Source organism: Scophthalmus maximus, chromosome 3 (assembly GCF_022379125.1).
Source record: "Scophthalmus maximus strain ysfricsl-2021 chromosome 3, ASM2237912v1, whole genome shotgun sequence".
In the NCBI taxonomy this organism is placed as follows: domain Eukaryota; kingdom Metazoa; phylum Chordata; class Actinopteri; order Pleuronectiformes; family Scophthalmidae; genus Scophthalmus; species Scophthalmus maximus.
Window position 1 is genome coordinate 5,853,253 of NC_061517.1, and position 22,993 is coordinate 5,876,245.

Here is a 22,993-nt window from a genome sequence, read left to right on the forward strand (position 1 = left end):
TTATTGTGAAGAAGCAGCTGGCGAAAATCATTTTCTTTGTCGCTGGGTCGGTTTTACAGGCTGAAATGTTCAACTGCTCCAGTTCAAAACTGCACTTTTGACAAAATTTTACAACAGCAGCTACACATCATCAAGGTTCCTCCGAGAATATGCAGCCCCGACCATGAATGAGCAAGTCATCCCTGCAGGATTGGCCAGAGCTACACATATATGTATATTTCAAATGTCAAGAGAAAAGCAGGGGGAAATAAACGTCCCGTTTCTAATCAGGCTTGAAAATGAAATTGGATACCTCAACGGCAAATCCATATCAAGTCGTACACACTAACACACAATTACCAGCCCACTAAATGAGCCAGATTTTTTTAAAACTAAGATTATTCCCTGAAAAATGCCTCATGTTGCAATGTTAAAAAAGTGAAAACAATTCCTGGATCAGCCCCTTAATCTGCATCTGCACTAAAAAATTAATTTGGGTTCTTCCAAGGCCCAATACAACCCAAATCCTGCTGACAAATAAAGTCACAAACAGACAAGATTGAAAGTGTAAACCTCCTCAGCAGAGGTTTGCACAACATTTTGATTACGATACCAGAGTTGAATTAACTTGACAACCTACTGTCTGTCTCACATTACACTCTCTCATTATCATTACCGTCTCCCACCATGCAGAAACTAAAAACAGCAGCCAGCCATTTACGTTTAACACCTTATCGTCTCAAATTGTACTTCTTTTTTTTTTTATAATCCTGAACAACCTTCAACCAGACAATGTCGCAGCAATCATCTCCCGTTGCCATGAATGTTGTCAGGGATGGACCTCGGAACTTCTTTTAAAAGCTAGCGGGGTTTTTTTTTCAAACGCTACACCCCCTCTCTCTATTTTCTGTCAAACCAGACTAGAAACTTTTGCTAATTTGCTCCAAAAAGAACAACTTTCTCTTATGATTGAATATGAAATTACAGTATGTATTATGAATTCAATTTTTTTTTCAATTCCTACCTTGCACCTGGGGTTCTCATAACCTGAGAGACTGTTCCTGTATGCTTCAGCTGCAGCGTCTGGTTATATCTCCAGATTCTGGACCAACGCGCTTCTCTTCATGTTTTCTTTAGTGGTACAAGATGAGAAACTAAAAAGTTCCAATGTGAATACCAATAAGAAAAAATCAACAACTTTCCACCCTGGGAAATATTGTTCCAGCATTGCACAAACTTCACGCGCTGCAGATCTCATCAGCAGCTAATCACCAATCAGACTCCTCCCCTAATGATGATGTCATCTCCGCACACACACACACACACACACACACACACACACACACACACACACACACACACACACACACACACACACACACACACACACACACACACACACACACACACACACACACACACACACACACACACACACACACACACACACACACACGCAGAGAGAGACTGTGTCCAAATTCCATTCTACACAACACATACACGTCTCTCTCTCTCCTCCTCTCCAAAGTAGAAACAATGACTCGATGAGAATTGGCACAAATTGGAGCAGCAATGGAGGAGAACTTTATTTCTCTTCAGTCTGTGGTAGAAACCTTTGCGGCAGAGTATTGATCCGGCAGTGCAGGGCTCTGTGAAAAGGGGCTGATACAAAGACAAACAAGGATAGATAAGAATAGGACTCGACGATCAACACTCTGTGCCTGTGTTTGGCCCGGGACCCTGTACTTCGCTGGGCCCTGTTCATGTGCCGGACATGACACTCTGCCAATCGCTCGACAGCCCCCGTTTAAAAGAGTCTCTGAGTGACAGGTCCCTTAATTAACATGAAAAGTGAGAGCAATAACCACTGAGAGTCACCTCAGTTGAGAATGAAGAGTGGGGCGTGCCCCTCACACACACACACACAGATTTGAATGATTCAGCGCATTGAGCTCCACCGGGCTAACAGTCAGACCACCTGAGCTGAGTGACCATTTGGAACCAATTCAATTACTTCTCTCTGCGATTGATTGATCTGGTCTGGCACAGACAGGAACCATTTGGACCGTCCTTAAAACTGCAACGCTGGCTGACCATCGATTTGTCAGCCTGCGGAGAGACTTTGTTGTTCTCTCCGTTTGACTCCTCCTCCATTTCTCCCCCAAAGAAAATTCCCACTACAAACTTTGTAACGCACATTCTCGATGCCCAATCTGAACTATGGACTTTCCTCCCAGTTTTGAAATGTGCTGTCAACTAGAACCAGCTTACGACTTATCTACACGCTGGTTTTGTGAACGCACCATGGCTCCACGTTGTTAGGGCAAACAAAGAGTTAACGTCCCGATACGTCACAATCTCTAAAATCAGCTTGAAAAGCCGATTGTGGACTTCATCAAGATCGATCGCGATAATAAAATCCTCCGACCGCGCACGCTGAATTTTAAACTGCAGATGAAATCTCATGGCCATCCAATGTGTGATGAATTTAAAGATTTTATAATATTTCAGTTTCAAATTGTTGTTGGAAAGAAATTCACATTACCATATCCAAAACCTGACTGAATGTTTTCAAGTAACTTTTATATATTAAATGAAAATCACAGATTTGTGTGATGACCCCTAAACTACAATTTTTTACTGTTATATCCGTTTTAATCAGCAACTTTCCTCATTAGTGTGTATCAACAGTAGAGTTTAATGAAGGTCACTTTAAAACCAGTTCAGAGCTTTAAAATAAAACGTAATTTCATCCTCTCACAGACCAATATCATCAGCTTCAAAAAAAAAAGAAAAGAAAAATCAATATTATTTTGTGATGAAAGGATAGAATCACTTCTCAGGTTAACCCGTGTTCTGTTTGAGGTTTTCCTACAACCCCCACAATGCCTTTCAACAACTCCCCAGATGAAGAGATTTGACCTTGTTGCTGTTGCAGCTGTGGAATTTAAATGTAGATGGAGAAAGCGATAGGAACAGCGGCGCGCGGGAGTCTCCAGTCGAGAAAAGGTGAGTTGACCTTGATTCAAACCTTAACCTGTCTTCATCCTGCAATGCATTCTGGTCCGTGCCGTGCTCCCGCGGCTGCGAATGATGGTCTCTGTGTCGCTAAAGATTGATTTTTACCCCAAATGGTTGTTGAACACCGCAGGAAAATGAGAGATTGACCTAAAACCTGATGCTTTAGGTGAATAAAAAAAACATCAAAACCCCCGAAAAAAAAACCCTCTGCTCTCTGGCAGCTGCTGAAAAAATATCTGGTGAGTATCAGTGATATTCTGTAAAACAGACTGTAATCTGCACTATGTTCCAGTTTTTCTGTCAGTATTTACACAGATTTTAATGACTGGCAGAGGAATGTAAGATACAGACAGAGAAAGATAAAAGTCAGCAGAAATGGGGATTTTTCTTTAATCCTGTGATTTGAATACAAAAAAAAAGAGAATGGGGCCCAGTGGCTTTTTGCGGATTCCTTCTCGTAGAAACTAATTAAATTTCAGTGTGGTTCTATTTTTTTTTTCTTAAATCATATTTTTTAATCAGAAAATGAGCAAAAACAATCTGGAGGAACACCACAAATTCGTTACTTGAATATTAAAACCTTGTTAAGATGCATCACAAAGATAGAAACAAAAGATGTGTCTCATCTTGTCTGAATACTGTACATACATATGTTCACTGCCTCATCAGATGCTCCTGATGAATTTCTGACATGTCTGAAATTTTGGTCAGCTGTCGCACAGGTGAAGCATAGTCACGACAGTCGATGCCCCGATACCCAGCAGCTTGTTTTCTTACCTAAAATGAATGACCCCGCTTTACTGTAATGCAAAAAAACAAAACAAAATCCAATGCATTGCAGCTTTTTTCTTATGTGTTAATCAGCTTAATGCGTTTCCAAAAATGCCAGTCAATTGATCTTTTACTGTATTTCTAATAGCTATTCTTTGTTCTCTCTCTTCGTTCGCCGTGTCTTTTCCTCATCTCCACATTCTGACCGTGCCAAGCTGCCTGCGATGCGAGATGATGACGAAGTTTCTACAGGTTGATCGCACAAGAAATGAGCTGAAAATGTTCCACCTTGGAGAAATACATCGCACAACCCGTGTAGGGTTCAAAACTTCAGGACTGGATTTTGCCGAACAAATTGCACGGCTCAGGTGTTAATTATGAAAGCATAAGCTTGATTAGAGGATCAGTTCTGAATCCAAATGGAAGGGGGGAAAAGTAAACCTAAGGTGGGAATTCTCTGCGGCAGGTGTATTTCCACATGCTGAATAAATCTCACCTCATCAAATGTTAGAATTGGAGTCGGACTCAGTCGGCTCGAGTCACACCGAGCCACGATCACATTAAAACCAACTCATTCTCATTCTCCGGCTCTCAGCATCTTATTGTTGTTCATTAATGCAGTTCATTACTGAGTATGCGTGTAATTATAGTCCCGCGTGAATCCCTGCACGCTCTATTTCAGGATCAGTTGATGTAACGTCAATCTTTATTTAGCGCTCAGTCTTTCCCCGCCTGAAGCAGGGCACCGATCTGACCTTTGACCTCGCCGTTACCACCAGGTTGAATTGGCGAGTACACAAGGTGCAGGCCGCTCGACGTGTACGTTTCTATCAGACGATCAAAAAGCTTTCTGTGTTTTTTCCTTGAGGTTGAAAAAAAACTTCCTCAGATACTTTCCACATTAACATGACGACAACAAGCAATGGGGGGGGGGGGGCTTCCTGCTGAAGTGGCAGTTTTACTGATGCTGTAAAAATATTGAATAAACACATTTTTTTATGTCATCGCATCTGAGAAATTTCTCTGTCAGGCACTGCAGGACAAAACATGAATATAAAAGTTACTTTATGGTGTGTGTGTGTGTGTGTTTTGAAAGGTTTTCTCTGTCGCCTAAGAAAAAGACATCATTGTTTGTACGTTAGTACATTTAGCAAGTCTGGTCTTGAATCCAACATAAAACATGATTTTTTTTCTTCTTCTCTGTAATCTCAGTCTTTTCTTGGTCTCATGAGTATTTTGACTCTGACTTGTTTCAGCCAACAGTCTCTCTCTTTAAAAAGTCTCTGGTCTTGACCAAATACAGTTGGCTTTTTTCTTTTCTTTTCTTTTCTTTTCCCTTGCACCACTGGTTGCTCTGAGTCTAGACAGGCTGTTCTCCTGTCAATCAAGTGTCACTTCACCTAGATTTTTTTGATATGACAAGCTCAGGTGATGCTTCTATTCCACGGTGCATCTCAAATGTAAAACATTCTTATTCTGGACATGTAGTTATATGCAGACACGTTCTCGAGGGTATTATAATTGCATACTGTAGGCAAAGGTGGAAGAAATACTGAGATCAAGTACTAATACCAGTATACAAGTACAGATCCCGCAAATTAAAATCCTTCTCAACTAAAATACGCAGGTATTATCAGTGTATTTTAGTATGAAATTAAACACACTCTCTTACACGGTTCATGTTGCATCACTGTGTGAGTTCTGAAGCTCTTTAACCTCCAAAAGGTCACAAGATAAATATGAGGGGTTGTCAGATGATTAATGGGGTTGAAAATATATATTTTTTTAAAACATGTTTGGGCTTTTCACAGATCTGTGTGAATTATTGGAAAAGCATCTGAGAAGTTTAGAGTAGAGGTACAATACATATCTCTGAAATGTTGTTGAGTAGAAATGTAAAGCAGCATAAATTAGAACCACTATCAGTCCCGAAACTGCTCAGACTTAAACGTTTGTCAGACACGATTTTAATGGACTGTACAACAACCGTGGTGCTGCGTTGCACGACTTTGTCCTTGTAAATACATATATTTGTGAGCACATCGATGCACCACGTTGTTTTATTCTTTTTTTCTGGTATTTTCCTTTGAATGCATCTCAGAGAACTTCTCTGGTGATTGTGATTGACGTGCGGACTTGACGTAGACGTCGTCTCATTTGAGATTAGCTGCCAAGCCGATGATGCGCAAACCTGAAGAGTCCAGATTTCAACTGCGCTGCACAGCGTGTCTGGAAAATAATCCAAAATTCCAGAGGCTTTTGGCTGCTGTGAAACTTCCACATTCAAGACGACGCGTCGCCTCACATGGAGCGAACGCGGACGCACACTCTGGATGAATTTCAATCAAAGCAAAAAAACTCACATCAACACACAGTTCAAGGCACGGGACGGGACGGGGTGTTATGGGTGGGAGGCAAAATTAAAACTAAACTGAGTGTGGACACAAGATAAGATTTCATGATCACTAATTTAAAATGCAGCCAGAGCAGAGCTGTGATGTCAACGTATCAGGACCATGACACACACTGAGGCATCGGGGAGGAAGAAACAGCATGTTAGAGCTCAGGTAGCCGCATGCATCCGTCCAGATTCTGTCACGGTCGGGACAAGAGGAGCAGGATGGAGACAAATGCTCCTGGGTGAGTAATTCATATTCCTACTGTCACTGGTAGAACACTGTTGTGTGACAGTGTAGAGGCTACGAATTCTGCCTTTGGGCAAGAATCTCTCACCTCCCTGGTGGATTTCTGCACGTTTGTGCCACGGGTGATTGTGGGGCAATTAAAGGCAGCATTTTCTGGGGGATAAGCGCACGCGCACATGCACGTGAACACACACAGACGCACGGACCCGCAGACGCGTGTAGGGTGCACCTGCACACGCGCGTTGGGAATGCAGCGCTCACATGTGCACGACGCACATTACACACACACACACACGCACACACGCGCGCGCGCACTCATGCACGGAAGCGCCCCCCCCAACCCCCCTTGTTCCCCACACCAACGCCGGCGGTCTTACCTCCAGACTTGTCCCAGCTGCAGGACGTGGAGCACGGTTTGAAAGACCCACATGCAGACGGTGCAACACCTCCGGGGGGCGGCGACTCTCCCGGCCGCGGCGGGCGGGACAGAAGACGCGAAAGCCGGCGCAGCGCTCGCCGCGTTCCCCGTCGCCGCGCTCGCGCTCGCGCTCGCGCCGCGCCGGTCGCTGTCCTTGGTGCTGAGCGCGTTGCCGCACGCGGCGCCCGCCGCGCCCGCCGCTCCGTCCCCGCAGCTCAGATCCGAGTAGTCGTAGACGAACCACCTGAAACTCAGCACCTGGACGACGGCGGAGGGCACCACGACGAAGACGAGCGTCAAGCCGAACCACCAGTAGTCGCCCCTCAGGTAGTAGTCGGCGGCCAGCCACAGGTCGGTCGCGCCGTCCGAGAAGAAGACGAGCAGCGCGCAGAGCACCCAGCAGCAGTCCAGCGGGGTGTAGGGCTTCCCGCCCGCAGAGGTGCAGCGGGGCCGGCCGGCGGGGTTCCCCGGCTCCGAGAGGCTCCTGGGCGTGTTGTCATCTTCCACAGACACCGCTGCTCCGTCCGACTTAGCGGCCATGTTGGTTAGGATGGGAGAGAAAGACAGAGAAAAGAGGTGGGGAAACGGGAGAGAGGGGGAGAGAGGGAGGGAGGGAGGGAGAGAGAGAGGGAGATGGAGATGGGAGGGGGCTGGATGTGTGCAGGAGAGAGAGAGAGAGAGAGAGAGATTACATCATAACTAGCCTCATCATCAGCCAATTAATTGTGAGGCATCATCACTAACAGCGCTTTTAACACCGCGACACCAGCGCGACGTTTCCAGGACATTCTGCGGGCATGACAGGACACGTGTGCACACAGCTGTGACCTGCAGGGCTTCGGTTTTATTTCATTTCTTCAAAAAAAAAGAAGAAGAAAAAAATCCATCATTAAATCTATTCCTGCCACATGATGCGCTCTCTGCAGCAGCGGCGGCGGCAGTCTGCTGCACATGTCTTGTTAAACTCATGTTGAGGTGGTCGGATTTGCAGCTGCTGCTGACTATCTGTTTCTGACTTGTCACAAAGGGGATCATCGTTCCACTGTGAAGGCTGTGAACCCCTGTTTTGCATGCTGTGCTTCGCCTGCACAATGCATCTCCCTCCAGACTATATGAAAGGCCACATGTTAAAATGTGCCCTGCATTAAAATCAAAATCACATGTGGTGCATTCGGGGAAAGAGAAAGAGCTCAATGTGATACGTTGTCAAATCAAGAGAATGAAGGGGCATGCTGGTGTTTCGTCCTGCTTCACATTCAGACCGGTGAATTAAATCGTGCGAGCGCCTCAGTGAAGACCACAGTCTGCTGTCTCACCAGACAACTCGGCACAGAGAGGTTAAAGGGTAATAACGCGGTTCTTCTTCTCTCCGCGTTCACTCGCCGTATGGTTTTCTCATTTTTCTCTCATCAGAGGAAGAAGCTGGGGTCTGCGTGTTCATTATGAAGAACACAGGAGCAGATAGTGTCCTCAAAACCACACGTCACCATATCCTTTTTGATGGTTTTTTGGTGACCTAATGTGAATTCCAAATATGTACGTGTTCACAGGTGAATTTCAAATTACTTCAATGCAAAATCCTCTCGAAAAATTAGGCCCGTGTCAGCTGTCTAGTCATCTATAGTTTGGGTTAAATTAAACATTAAGGATTCACTCAAGGAACTATGAAACAAACATTTTCTTCGGGGCAAACATTGTGAACGTGTCATGAAGAAAACTGGTCTAAGCTAAATTATTGAAAGCTAAGCCGCATTTAGTTTGTATGAATACGATCACAGTTTCAGTATCAGTTGACATTGAAATGCAAAACAAAAAAAATTCATTTCTAAGAAACAATTTATAATGTTATGACCCATAAGAAAATTTGTGTTATTCAACCAATGACTAAAGTAGAGTATTTTGTTATGATTCCTTATACTGGTACGAGTCTATATTTATCTTATTGTTCAAAAAAATAATAAAAGCAACCATGAATTAGTCAGTCAACACTTTCCGACTTCCAATCTTGTCACACTGTATATATTCTGTTTTACAATGTACATATTATTTCTACCTATAAATAATTTTTTTACTTATTTAATACTTTTTACTGATGCTTTTATATGACTTTCCCCCTCTGCTGCTGTAACACGGCAGATTTCTCTCCAGTGGGACTAAGAAAGGATTATTACCTCATCTCATCGTATCCTATCTTATCTGCTGTACTGGACATCAAGCCCTGCGATTCCTGGGACGTAGTGTTTTCATTATTTTTAAATCAAAATGGATGAAACAGTGCATATGATGGGAATCATTACTCATTCTGGGAATTAGCTTATTGATCCACAAGAGGATTTTGGTTGGCAAAGGTTTGGTTCCACTAGGGATTGAACCCAGGACCTTCTGCGTGTAAAGCAGACGCGATTCAATTCAATTCAATTTTATTTGTATAGCGCCATATCACAACATACATTGTCTCAAGGCACTTTTAATAGTGAGGTCAATATTACAATATTACAGGAAAAACCAACAAATCCCACAATGAGCAAAGCACTTGGCGACGGTGGAAAAAAACCTCCCGTTTAACAGGAAGAAATCTCTGACAGAACCGGACTCAGTTGTGGGCGGTCATCCGTCTCGACCGGTTGGGGTGAAGAGAGAAATGGGGAAGAGAGGAGAGGTGGGTAGAAAGAGATAAGACAGTGATGACCACTACACTACGAGACCACTACACTATGAAACGACTGTACAAAACATTGTTGACCACTGGTTACCGCTGTCACCTCACAGAGTTAAAGAATGTCCTGGGTTCGAACCTTAACGGCGGACCAGGACATGTCTGTGTGGAGTTTGCATGTTCTTCCTGTGTCTTTGTAGGTTCACTTCAGGTACATGAACTGCATCTATCTCCCACAGTCCAAAGACTGGCGGGTTGATGTGAATTGGAGACTCCAAATACCCACGGGTGTGAATGTGAGTGGTGTGGCTCGTTGTTTGTCTCAGCCCTGGGACACGCTGGTGACCAGTCAAGGATGTACGCCGCCTCTCGCCCAATGTCAGCTGGGATTGGCTCCAGCTCGCCTGCGACCCTCAAATGATAAGTGGCATAGTTAATGGATGGATGGATGGATGGATCAGGCTTTTGATACACAGATTACAGCTCCCTCTACAATTACTTCAATCTTTCTTTTTTGTCTTTTTATGAGACTCGCTGACAATAAGAACAAAAAAGACCTCTCCTTTAACAGTTCATCAGCATCACTTGTTAAAGGGGGAATTTATTACCCAGTATTTTTCCTCTGCTGGTCCCAGACCAGCAGCTCTCTAACTTCACAAGCTCCCTTGGTTTTAGTAGAGCGGGCCTTCGTAGTGCATTTTCTGATTGTAACGAGGCAGTGATGCATAAAGCCGACAAGACACAGAGCAACTGGTCTGTTTGCTGCGGTGACCATACTAATTGAAAAGATGCCATAAACTCTGAGTAGAATGGGCAATAAAACTCTTTGGTTGATTACGGCTCTGCACTTCACTGCCCTCAATAAACTAATCATCCGCTGTGTTTCCTCGTCGGTTCCGATTGGGGCTTATCGGAGCCGGGGTAAATCCAAAATGTCTGTGGAACAAGATATAACGCCCAGTTTGTTAATCTGAATTTATCACTCCACTCACAAACCATCTCAGCACCAGTCACATCTGCTGTGGAGGGTTTTTTCCCCGCTTTTTTTGGAATCCTGGCTCTGTCTGGTCCTGAAGTGGAAAACGATTTGGCTAATGGATGAGGTTGCATGACGAGTCCTTATAGGCTTTGAAATCGAGACAAGAGCCACTGTTACAGAAACTAACTAACTCTAAAAAAAATCCTATCTCACAAACATTTGAAAATGTGGAGAAATCTCAACCTGGATTTATAACATTATTAACTTGTGAGTTAAGCACTGTATGACGCTTGTGCGGCCCAGGTCAAAATGACCTGTGAGTTTAAAAATAGAAGGGAAATGGCTTCAATTTCCTCACAATTTCCCACTTGGAAGCTTCTCATTGGACAGTAGCTTCTTATAAAACCTGCACACCCACAGATTTCAAACACTTAAATGGTGTGAAAACATATATTTCCTGAATTTAGTAACTCCCAGATGGTTTTTAATGGCTCGTTGCTGTGTAATTCAAAGCCGGACATGTTTGGAATTTAGTTTTACGACATTTTAGAGATGCACAAATTTGTCAGATTTTTTTTTTTTTTTTAAATAAATGGTGCCCATTATGAGTTTGAGACTAAGGGGAGCTAATTAGAGATCCCAGATCATCACAGCTCCAACTCTGACAAAATTAAGAAAACACAGTGCCAAATTTCTGTAGTGAGGTTTCATGCAGAGTTTCTCATTAAGCCCTAATAAACCCTGATGAAAAATATAAGTTTGTAGCAGTTCAGAAGTTTCTTCAGCACTCATGGCTTGGGCAAAAAAAATGGTCAATGTGCAGGTTAGGAGTTCAGTTTCCAATTGGCAATCCATCGTGACGTCCCCCGTTGGTTTGTGAACTGCTAATTTGGAGCCTTGAGTTTCTCATTTTGGGGGTCTGACTGAGAGCTTGTCCACTGCAAACAGGGACCAGCTGTCAATCACGCGGCAATGTATATAGTGCTTTATCATATATTTTACTCTAAATAAGACCGCAATTTACCATATGAACATCATGCTGTATTGAAGCAGACTTGAAACTAAAGATTGAGACCAAAAACTCAAAAATGTTAACAACGAAAGAAATCAAGTGAGAAGTAGAATAATTTTCTCATAGACTTCTATTGAAACGGAGTGTTTTTTTTGCAAACCAGTGAGTCGCCCTCTGCTGGTCATTCTAGAGAATACAGGCTTCAGGCATTTTTCACATTGGTTTCAAGTGAAAAACCAATAAGAAACTTCAACCACAGTAAAACCTCAACTCCAACTGAGTTTCTCCTCATGACATGGCCTAGGACGTTTTCCATTATTTAACATTTTTACAGTTGTATGATATGTGACGCACATGTTTGACTGTTTGTAACCATTTACATGGGGAGTAGTGCAAATTACCACGACATTGAATGTAACATAAGAAGTTTGTAAAAAAAAAACTAAAAAAAACTAACCTCATCCTACATTGCCGTGTATTGTATTCTACCTTTCTATTGGTCAGTTATGAGGCAATGTCAAGTTCTTTAGTTATTGATTGGCCAGGGGGCGGGATAACAACTACAGACGGTTATCCAAAACGTGCGCGAGAGCGGTTCGTAGCGCTGAGGCGTCGATGCCTCGTCGTCTGTCAGTGAGAGGACGAAGAGAAAAACCGTGGTAATATCGGTGGCGCGCACGGTGTTACCGCCTGTTAATGTGCGTCAAACATTGTGTTGTGGACAATACAAAACAGCGAGTTCCAGTCCGTGACATTTTTTGTAACTACTGAAATATGCTTGTGTTGCGGCTAAGCTATTAGCACGCTAAGCTACGAGCGAGCTAAAGCTAACGCGCGTCAGTGCACTTTGGACTTACCCAGCTCGAGTGCTAACCGCCAGCTAGCACCTCCGTGGAGTTCATCAGGAAGACCGAGGGGGAACCGGACAGCGCACTGGGCGACCAGGTTAAAAGTCCGCCGGCCACGAGGGAGGTGAGACTGTTTTCATCCACGCTCAAAGACCGGTGTTATGGCCCAACTGGTTTCCGATTTAACTGGTTCCCGTACCTAGCAGCAGCAGATGTTATCCGCTTCAGTCAGCAGATTCGTCACTCTTTCACAAACATATTAGTGGCAATTTGCACGTCGCATCGGCTCGCATCTCATATCTACTGCGGCGAATATGATGGTATAAGTAAGCACTAATTTTCAGCCACCTACGTAAAAAATAAAGTGAAGAAAATAAAATTCTTGCAAGATCGCATTGAACTGGAATCGATCTCACCACAGCAAAAGTCTCAAAACTGAGAGTCCTCGATAATCACCGTGAGCCACGACAACTCTGTGAGGTGCAGGTGTCCGTCACATATTGATAGATGATGTCATCCTCCGGGGAACACGTTGATTTGGGTTCACCTGAATCAACTGGTTACCTTCGGCTCCTCTCAGGAAATACACGAACTGATCAAGACTGTACGATACGAGTGGTTGGTAATATTCTTTCCTATCAGCGCAGTACTGAAGGCATGGACTTACAGTAATGATATACTGTCACTCTCCCTCCTTTTGTGTCGCTATATTGGGTTGTAAAATACAGATCGAGTGCTCGTCAATACCGTGTTATTTAAGAGCTTTACGCCAAATTAAGAGACCAAGATTACAATCATTACTTATCAGTTTTCAAGCATTTATTACAAGAAAAGGCACGAGAAAAGTCAATTTTCAAAAATACAATTTATTTCCAAAGGCTATCGTATTTGACTCTTCCTGCGGCTCAGCGTTAACAAGTCATTCTTGAGTGTGTTTTGACAGTATATAGTTGGAGTGAGATCGTTACAATTTAAAAATATTGTTGGCGTAGTGTGTACTGTAATGTGGTGGTAAATGTGGCGGAACCATCGAGAAAACAGTCTTGATCAGTTCGTGTATTTCCTGAGAGGAGCCGAAGGTAACCAGTTGATTCAGGTGAACCCAAATCAACGTGTTCCCCGGAGGATGACATCATCTATCAATATGTGACGGACACCTGCACCTCACAGAGTTGTCGTGGCTCACGGTGATTATCGAGGACTCTCAGTTTTGAGACTTTTGCTGTGGTGAGATCGATTCCAGTTCAATGCGATCTTGCAAGAATTTTATTTTCTTCACTTTATTTTTTACGTAGGTGGCTGAAAATTAGTGCTTACTTATACCATCATATTCGCCGCAGTAGATATGAGATGCGAGCCGATGCGACGTGCAAATTGCCACTAATATGTTTGTGAAAGAGTGACGAATCTGCTGACTGAAGCGGATAACATCTGCTGCTGCTAGGTACGGGAACCAGTTAAATCGGAAACCAGTTGGGCCATAACACCGGCGAGAGGACAGACGGGACTGGGGTGAGTGACCCCTTTTTCAAACTACGTCACAGTCAGCGGCCCAACGGCACTTTGACTTTGTTTTTGAAAAGACTGTGGGCCCACAAGTATTGAACGTGCTGTTCTGAGTTTGAATGCTATAAGGTACATGGCAGAATTTAAAGGAACACCAGACTAATTGTTGCTAATAGTGTTTACCCCGTGCCTTGTTTAGTAACTGTGTTTACGTCGTGGTATAAACCCCGCCCATTATCAGATAATCGGTTGTGATTGGCCCGGCCGAATCACTTACCAATAGAGGCTGTTCAAAAAGTGGGCGGTCACTGTTGCGCACTATGGAGGGGATCCAGACCGTTTTGTGCCAGAGAGGCGAATATAAAAGAGCTCCCAGAATTAGTCTGGGTCCCAGGCTAGGTAACAGAGGGGAGAGAGTTAAACTCAGATTTTTTTGCTTTTTTGCTTTCACTTTGAGCGTACCCTCCTGGTGAATAAGTGTTTGTTGTTTTACTTTGTCACCCACATCAGGCCAGTGGGTACTGGGCATGAATTCTGTGTGTGGAAGGCAGACAGACAGACTCACAACGTTCCCCTGGGAGTCGCAGTGTTTTTCCCTCTGCTCCCCCTCAACTCGCTTTTGTGCGCATCATCCTGCGTATCACTCACAAGCTGCACATATCCTGACAAATGAGGGTCATCATGAGTTTGAGAGCACAGGGAGCTAATTAGAGGTCTCAGATCAGTGCTGCTGCCGCTGCTTTGATACACTGCTGAATGCACACAGACTTCGAGCTTTCAGAGGGACTTTAAAAAACATCTGCACTAGTCCATCGCTGTTTTTTTTTAAAACATTTTATTAAATATTATTTTTTATATCCCATACTTGCTTTTCTAATTTTCAGTGGAGAGTGACAGAAAAGACGAAAGTCCGACAATAAATGCGGTGATGAGTTGGATTCAAAGCAACAACTTAGTGTCGCCATGGTGCATTTGGAATCAGCTCAGGAAGCCGCAGCCCAAAACAAACCTGCATGAGGACAATAAAGATTATTTATTGTCTCTTATGGATCTCCCACCATCTGTCACTATTTTTTCCCTATTAATTCAAGGTTAATAATTTATCTAATTCATTTCTTGTTTTAATCTCAAACCCTACAGTTTTATTTAATAATTTATGTATTATGTTGTGCTTTTAAAAAGTTGTTGTTCATTTTTGTTTTGCACAGTTATTACATATTCATTTTTGCTCTGGCCCTAAGCCTCATATGAACAAGCATGTTCAGTGCTGCTCCAGGGCTTTTTTTTTTTTTTTTTACAAATGGGATTTATGTCAGGGAAGATACAAATTCAAAGATGTACGTATGCCATATGACTCCTAAAGTATTTAGAATTCTAGAAAAGTTGAGGAGGAATCTGCTAAGAAGGAAACCATAACGATCTTTATACAGTAAGTTTTCAGTTCTGTTACTTACTTGATCTAGTAGAAATAATGGCAACTGAATATCTGTTTCATCCGTATCAAGACCAGGAGTTCTCCGCATAGTCTGAGATGCTATCCGGACTAGAGGGTCGAACCGAAGGGTCTGTCAGTTTCTCTTTACCAACCCTGTCTGTGTGCATGTCATCCAGAGAGCTCATGAGAGCACATCTCCATCTCTTGTTTTACCTCTGTGTCTCTCACTCACCGTCTTCACCTTCTCTGTCTCCTCAGCAGAAGGGGGCTCGCTTTTGATTTTGATGAGTTTCCAAGCCGTTTCCAAAAAAAACCCTAAAGCACTTTCCGCTTTCTGCTTTTATTGCACTACCTGTGTGCCATAAATTGAGCCTTCGTTTTTGCATGAAATTTCATACCAAACAGAATTCTATGGTTAATGCAAGGCTTATAGCGTACTGATCAAAACAACGATGGTGTCATTATTCGTTACTGTGCAATCATGATACGTTTAAAACTAAAACTTGTCTATTACCAATTTAAGTTAGCAGACATGCTGATTGTCCACCAGTTGAGTTTCTGTGGTAAGATGAGCAGAGAGAAGAGTCTGAAGCTTTCACTTTCAACTTAAGTCAGAGGATTAAGAGGAAACAGAAAGTCCGTCAGAGTCAGTAGAACTCAGTTCTTTTAAGTGATTTATTACATGGAGAATTACACAGAGCTTGCTGAGCGTTCACTGATCTGAGACATCCGCCAATATCCAAAAATGTCAGCCTTCTCACAGAATATTTTTTTTCAATTTGTATTTTACTCAAATCCCATCATCAGTTTGGTCTGCTAAAGGGTACATGGGATCTATTTCAAACTGATTCAATCAAATCAAGTCAAATGTTTATATTATGTATAAATCAAATGGTTCTGGGATTGGTGAGCAATTCTTAAGAATAAATGTGTAGAGTTATCTTTTTGAACTGGAAAGTCAGCGTCATAGGGGGTATAGTAGGATGTACAGCGCGTCTCCAATTCCTCCCATTTTACAAATATGAAGCTAAAATTCTCCTGATGCGGGTGTTTCCCATCTTGCGCTGGTGACATCATTGAAAAATGGAGCAGCGATATCGAGGTCGCTCGACCAGACATGAGTCAGTCTCAGCTGTCAATCATGATGTTCACCCAGCTTTTATTCCTTCAAATAACTCAAATAATAATAAGTCAACTGGAAACATGATCTCTTGAACACACATCAGTGTCATGACAGAAACCATCCTTGGGACAAAAATGTTTTACCTTTACTTTCTGGTTTGGCCCAGGTCCCATTTGCAGCCACCCACCAGTGGGCGATCCAGGTGATTTGGCTTCACTTTTTTGGAGCTGTCGTGTTGTCCATCTTTTATATACAGTCAGAGTATTGACCTGACTTAAGGTAGAACCTTACATCCTGGCCATGATAGCTTGTTTAGAACAGCAAATGTGTTTGAAAGTCACAAAGCTGAAAACTGTTCACCGACAACACTGTTTGCAGTAAAGTATCTGCTCTTAGCAACTAAAGCATGTCTCTTCTCTCTTGTCATAACTAACTTTCCAATTATTTACCCAATGTGACGGTCTTTCTACGATTGTTTTTTGTAGCCTAATGATGCGAAGACAAAGTCCTGTGTATGGTGTGGCCCCCTCCATGTATTCATATAAATATATTAATGTAAGTTTTAGACGTCAGGGCTTGAGCTCAGGTGGACTCCGGTCCCCTGTGACCCTGCACAGGATAAGCTTCAGGATAAGATTCAGATAATCCTGTGCTTCAGCTTTCTTATTAGAATGTTTGTGTGAAAAAATGGTTCTTTAATTTCTGCAAAATTGGATCTAATCTTCGATGCAAGTCTTTGTTTTTCTCCATGCGCAACCAGCAGCAGCCAGTTGGTTCTGGAGTTTCATGGTTCTCCGCTGACGGCGTTATGTGACTGGTGTACAAAAGTGCTGAGTGAAGCTGCCCATTAGCTCAGCCCCCATCAGCTCGCTGAGCTCTACTCTGCCCCTCCAACCTCATAAATCCATCCACTGGACTTTTCTGCCTCCTCAAGAGGGAACATCCAGGCTGAGCAGGCTGGAGACTTCTGGGTGGGGTACTGCCTGGTGTAAACAGCATTTACCCTTTGAGGCACTGAAGCTGTTAGATGCTTTGTTTTTATATCACAGCAGATTCCCACGTTAACATGGTGCTAGGATGATTCTGAAAAACAAGTTAATGTTCAGTTTGGAGGGAATTCAAGCTGATTATGATTTTTACATTTTTTGGGTTTTTGTAATTCTAAATAATCACCCTTTTCCCCCAATATCTCTTTCTAAGCTCTCAGAGAACATGTGGGGGGGAAATGTTTTCAGCAATTTATCAGTATATACATGTATAAAAGTATATTTGTGCAGTGGTTTTGGTAACAGCACTAAAATATGATTATTATTTTTACATTGTGTGCTGCAGACTTTTTTCACCTCTGAGGTTTCAGTTCCCTGAGTGCCACCTCGAAGGAAGTTACCTATGTGGCATTGCGTCTGTATAATCTCCTCTGTCGTGGTTGAAGTATTAATAACAACACATATTGTATTGCCAGTGCCATGTTACACCCACAGGGAGCACAAACTGTATACGTTGTACCGACAGGAAGTAGTCAACGTTCAGTAATGTTAAAATTTGTCAACACATCTTGTCATGTGTTTGATTTTAGCAGAAGAATTGCGAGGAACTGAAACTGTCAAAGATGAATGTGTTACAGTGAGCTGCAAGATGTTCGACATTTATTGAGTTAAGATGTCAGTTTAGAAAGCAAAGAAACAGCAAACTCTTTTGGGGTGGACACAAACTCATCCTCTCAGTAACATACCTTCAGATAACAGCCAGCGATGTGTGTTTTCACACTGTTGCATTGTTAAACAACAACATCACTGTGCTGTACATAGGAGCATGGATGCAGGATTGCAATCAGCACAAACACACACACTTAGAGATAACCCGCACGTGGTATGTGCTGGTCAACAAATAATTCAAAGTTAATGCAAAAAGAAACCCTGTGTGGTTGACTTCACTGTCTTTTTGTGGAGGCAATCATGTTTAATTTTTAACACCGTTATAAATATGATTTGTCACACCAGAGGGCCGTAGGTGGATGAAACAACACAGGAAGACACAGCGAACGGCGGCGTGTGAAGACCGCCAGTGAGCTGAGAGGAGAGATAGATGGAGAGATATAGAAATAGACTGTGGAGGGAAGGTTTAATTCGTCTCGCTGTATATCTGTGATTGTTTTCCCTGAATCTGTCCTGGGAACACGGATGGATTTCAGAAATCTGCTCACTTGAAAGGAACTGATGTTCTCAGCCTGCCATTATTGTTAAAGATTTTATACACAATATTTGCCGTCACTAGATGTTGCACTAGCATCAGCATCTACAGGCAAAATAAATGCTCAGCAAGGTCCTGTGAAGCCCAGTGCGTTCCACAAACGCACAACTGAGTAAAGTTACCCTTGGCATAAGAGAGATAAGCAAATCGGAAAGAGGACACAAGCACAGGAGATGTCTTTGACCCCCCCCCCCCCCCCCCCCCCCCCCCCCCCAGTGGCTGGCAAACGTCATAGGGGAGACGTGCATCGACTAGCTTTGGTAATTACATCACCATGTTTTTTTTCAGGAGCTAGCTCCACAGGATGTAAAGAGTCTGATGAAGGAGATTATGTATGCAGCTTATTCAATGTTATGACTAGACACAGACACACACACACACACACACACACACACACACACACACACACAAAGAGCACTGTTCATGCCCCTGCAGTGCACTATTGTTCTTTCACTATTCTTTTGTTAGTGTTTTTTGCCTGCACATTTTCCAGAAGCATCCTCCAGCCAATCCCACGTCAAGTTCTTGTTAAGCAAATGTTGCCCGCGGGTGTGTTTAGTTGTCTTTCTTTGCATTTCTGTGTTTCGTTCAACTTGATTTTTCTTTTCTCTCAGGTGACCTACAAAATGTTTATTGTACTTCCACTTTGTTTTTCAGGGTTAAACAATAATTTAAATAAACGTGTGCAAATGTAGCACGTTGTTTTTAGTTTTAACATCTGTTTCCAGAGATGATACTGGATCTTATGTGTACAAAGTAATACAAAACACTGAACTAAAAAGCATATATGCACCTTGTGTCCTTCTGAAAATAGGTCCATTCCAGACGTCAGCTCCAAGCCGCGTTGCACCATCAGCAGTGAGACAAATCAAAAAGGTTTGTGTCTCCATTCATCATTTCACTCCATTCTCCCAGGACTTCCCCTTCATCCATTAAGGTTCAGCATCTGAACCTTGCACTCTCTCTGCTTGCAGCTGGTCAATGCACAAAAAAAGACAATCTTGCAGAGCGTTAGTTTTGGTTTCAACAGAACGCTCCCTGGCCTTCACTGTGGCTGATGGTTGTTGCAGCGGTTGCCCCTGTTTCACTGTATTGGCTGTTTGCCCCAATATGTCCACAGCTGTAATCTTCTACCTGGCATCACATGCAGCCTACAGGATGAAAGTATCTGAACATGGTGACTATTGTCCCCAAAAAAGTTGGGATAGTTGGAGCAGAAACCTTTTCTGAATCTACAGTCCATATACAGTGACATCGTTGACTGTACATCCAACCGTCTCTGATCCAAGTGTGTAGCTGCAGTGACAAGGCTGCTGCTGCCAGCTGTTAGAGAGTGGAGGGTGACGGCAAGCAGCCCACTGTGTGTGTAGTGGTTTATAATTAGTGGGATAATCCGACAGAGCGAATCATCAAACGTCCTGGCGGATATTTGAAAAATACTGATGGTGCTTCTCATCAGTGAATTCTCAGGAGGGCAGAACGAGAGAAACACACTCCTCATCGTTACGAGGTTCTTGATTTAGTGGCCTCACAGACAAACTAACTGTGATCTCCTCAAGTGTCGCCTTGTTCATTGTGTGACGTCTGGTGTTTTTATTTGGGCTGAGCTCTCTGGTGTATCCTCCAGTAACACGTGGAGCATGTAGGCCAGTATACAGCCGTGTGTCTACACAAACGACTTGGCTACTAATTATTATTTTCATTATTGTGTGGCGCAGATTATTCATCTGGTGTATAAATAGTTAAAATATTTTGAATATGGCCATCACACTTTTCTACCCCAATGTGATGTTTACAAAATTGCTTTATTTGTTAAGAGTACATATGGTGAAGAAAAGCATCAAATCCTCACATTAATTACTTAGGTATAATTTCCTATGGATTCATCTGGTATTTTTTGACCAATCAACAAATTGTTTAGTAAATATCTGATGATATTTAATTACAGTTCTACAAACCATGAAATTCTTACATTTGAAAAGCTTTTAAGCATTTGGCATTTTAACTTGGTGTAGTGTTTTAAATTAATTAAGAAAGTCCTCCTAAGTATAGATGTCCAAGTGTGTGTGTATGCTGCACATACTAAGGAGTGGGAGTATGTTCAGCATGGCAGCTGCCATGTTCACTTTTTGTTGTTTAGTCACATGCTGCTGCTCTAAGTGCACGCACACACACACACACACACACACACACACACACACACACACACACACACACACAGTGACTACTGAGAGAAACATTCAAACAGTCAGCTACTGTACAAACTACACATACGTCCTGGTACAGGGACATGCACAATGATATATATTTCCATCTGACTGGACCTCGATTTCACTGTCTCAACAGATGATTCACAAAGACAGTCGAAAGAAACAACTCACACAGACGATAGAGCGAGGGGGAGAGGCATACAAATAAGAAAAAATATATGTACAGTATATCGAGAGAGCAGGAGAGAAAGGGCAGACGAAGAAAGACTTAGACAAGAGTACGACTAAAGTTTAGAGGGGAGGGAGAGTGAGAAAGTGGAATCATTCTAATCCCATTATAACGTTTATATTAAGAGCAGTAATTACTCTCAACCCTTCATTAGGATTTTGTTCTTCCTGAGAGTCGCTGCAGGGCTGAGAGGACTAAAGAGCAGAGCAATAGAGACTCTGCAGCCGTCCACACAGACAAAACAATCGCTGTGTTTACACACTAATGGAATTATGGATTTCGGAGAATTGGTTTTGTTTCTGGACACAATGGCATTAATGCAAATAATATGCGGTGCCTTGTGCATTAAATCAAGTGTTTCCACGCCAGCAGAAGGATTGGAAAAGGAGACTGAGGACAGTGAAACAGAGCAGTGGGAAGAAAAGAGCTAGAAATTGATCAAAAGTACATCAATAAAACTAAGACTAAATATGTAAATAAAACAAAATTAATATTTACAATGTCCAATTATTCTCTCAGAGACCAACCAAATGAGGTTAAAAAAGGTTTTTCTTTTGAATCTGTGGCTCACCGTCGTTAGACTTGGCCCTTTTTTTTCCAATGCTTGTGGACGGACAGCAAATCGGATGTGGCCTATATTTGAATTTGTGGTTGTTCAGACCAACAAGACGTTTTTCCTGGCTTCATCTGAGGACCCCGTGTTCTTTTACTGCAGCCAGTTGGTGTTGGATGAAAATAAATACAACGTGTAGTGTTCACTGATTCCAATCATTTGCCCTATGATCCAGTTTCTGCCTGTTATTTTAAGGTTTGTTTATTTAAGACACAAATCATGACTGTCGATATTGTGTGAGTGGTAGAGATAAGTTGAAAACCGCAACGAAAAAAGTAAAAAAAAAAAAAGAACGATAGGTATCATATTGTCTCTTTTTGACTGTCGAGTCTTTTGCTGGTGTAAATGGTATTTTGTGTAATATTTGTAGCGGTGGTGTAGGGATATCTGCACCATAGACAGTGATAATTATCTCTGGCTATTTTAAGGAATGTACTTGGTAAATCCCGCTGACCAGTGGGTATACATGGTATTCCAGTATATACACACTTTCTGCTGTCTTGTCTTTTAATTCAATAGTTTTAAAAAAATCTTATTAGCACTGGACCAGTGGCATCACAAAAAGGTGTCCTTATTGAATGCACAGTACAGATTTCGAGTTCCACAAGCTGGCTTGTTTTGGGGGGTTGCTACTGGGCAGCATTTTGGCTATCTGACATAGCTTCCCCTATTTTCAGGGCTCTACAGTGCAACAGTCTGGAACATGTAATTTGAAAATCTGTTGAGTGTGAAGCCTCCCAACCTCGGGAGCTACGGGGAGTGTTAAGATGATGACTTGACTTGATGTCTCTCAAATTACCCAAACCTGGTGAACAAAAGCCCTGTACGAATTAAATGAAGCGCATCAAATGCATTGGCCTAGTTTTCCCTTTAAATCTATCGCGAGAATGATGCTGGTGGATATTTTAGGATTTAATTCTGATGCTTCCAGAGCAGCTACCATGTTTTAATTGTGTGGAAATTAGATGAACATACCAGCACCAGCTGTTATTTCTGAGTTCAGGTCTGACTGGAGGAGACAAGCTTCAAGTATCTACTCATTTACTGATTATTGATCAAATACCAAAAGAATTTCGCTATAATTGCTTTGCTGATGCTGCAAACTTAATTTACAGTTTCTGTGATTCAAACTTTTTCTACCTGATCCTGTTTTTCACTAATTGTATTTGGGAATATCTGGTTGTCAAAATACAGAAGTTGGAAAATGAGAAATGTAGCGATGAAAGTGAATTGAAGCAGAGATGATTCAGTGCAGAGTCTAATTCAACAGGGAGAAGGTAAAATTAGCTAAAACGGGT

At 42.5% G+C, this 22,993-nt stretch overlaps 2 protein-coding genes across 5 annotated transcripts in view; one reads left to right on the forward strand and one right to left on the reverse strand.

The window, feature by feature from the left end:
• The window catches only part of xkr7b (XK, Kell blood group complex subunit-related family, member 7b), a 60,005-nt gene extending 47,525 nt beyond the window's left edge, over nt 1-12,480 (reverse strand). Inside the window, exons 1-2 of the mRNA XM_047331361.1 lie at nt 12,339-12,480; nt 6,794-7,484 (exon numbers count right to left, since the gene is read on the reverse strand). Of these exons, the coding sequence (XP_047187317.1) occupies nt 6,794-7,374 (581 nt within the window). The 5' untranslated portion in view covers nt 7,375-7,484; nt 12,339-12,480. The remainder of the gene's footprint in view (nt 1-6,793; nt 7,485-12,338) is intronic.
• A 1,331-nt stretch (nt 12,481-13,811) lies between these two features.
• The window catches only part of tcea2 (transcription elongation factor A (SII), 2), a 111,068-nt gene continuing 101,886 nt past the window's right edge, over nt 13,812-22,993 (forward strand). For 3 of the 4 annotated variants that reach the window (XM_047331367.1, XM_047331368.1, XM_035644632.2), the window contains exons 1-2: nt 13,812-13,841; nt 19,458-19,519. The gene's annotated coding sequence lies outside the window, so the exon portion shown is untranslated. The remainder of the gene's footprint in view (nt 13,842-19,457; nt 19,520-22,993) is intronic. The other variant, XM_047331366.1, reaches the window with a different exon arrangement.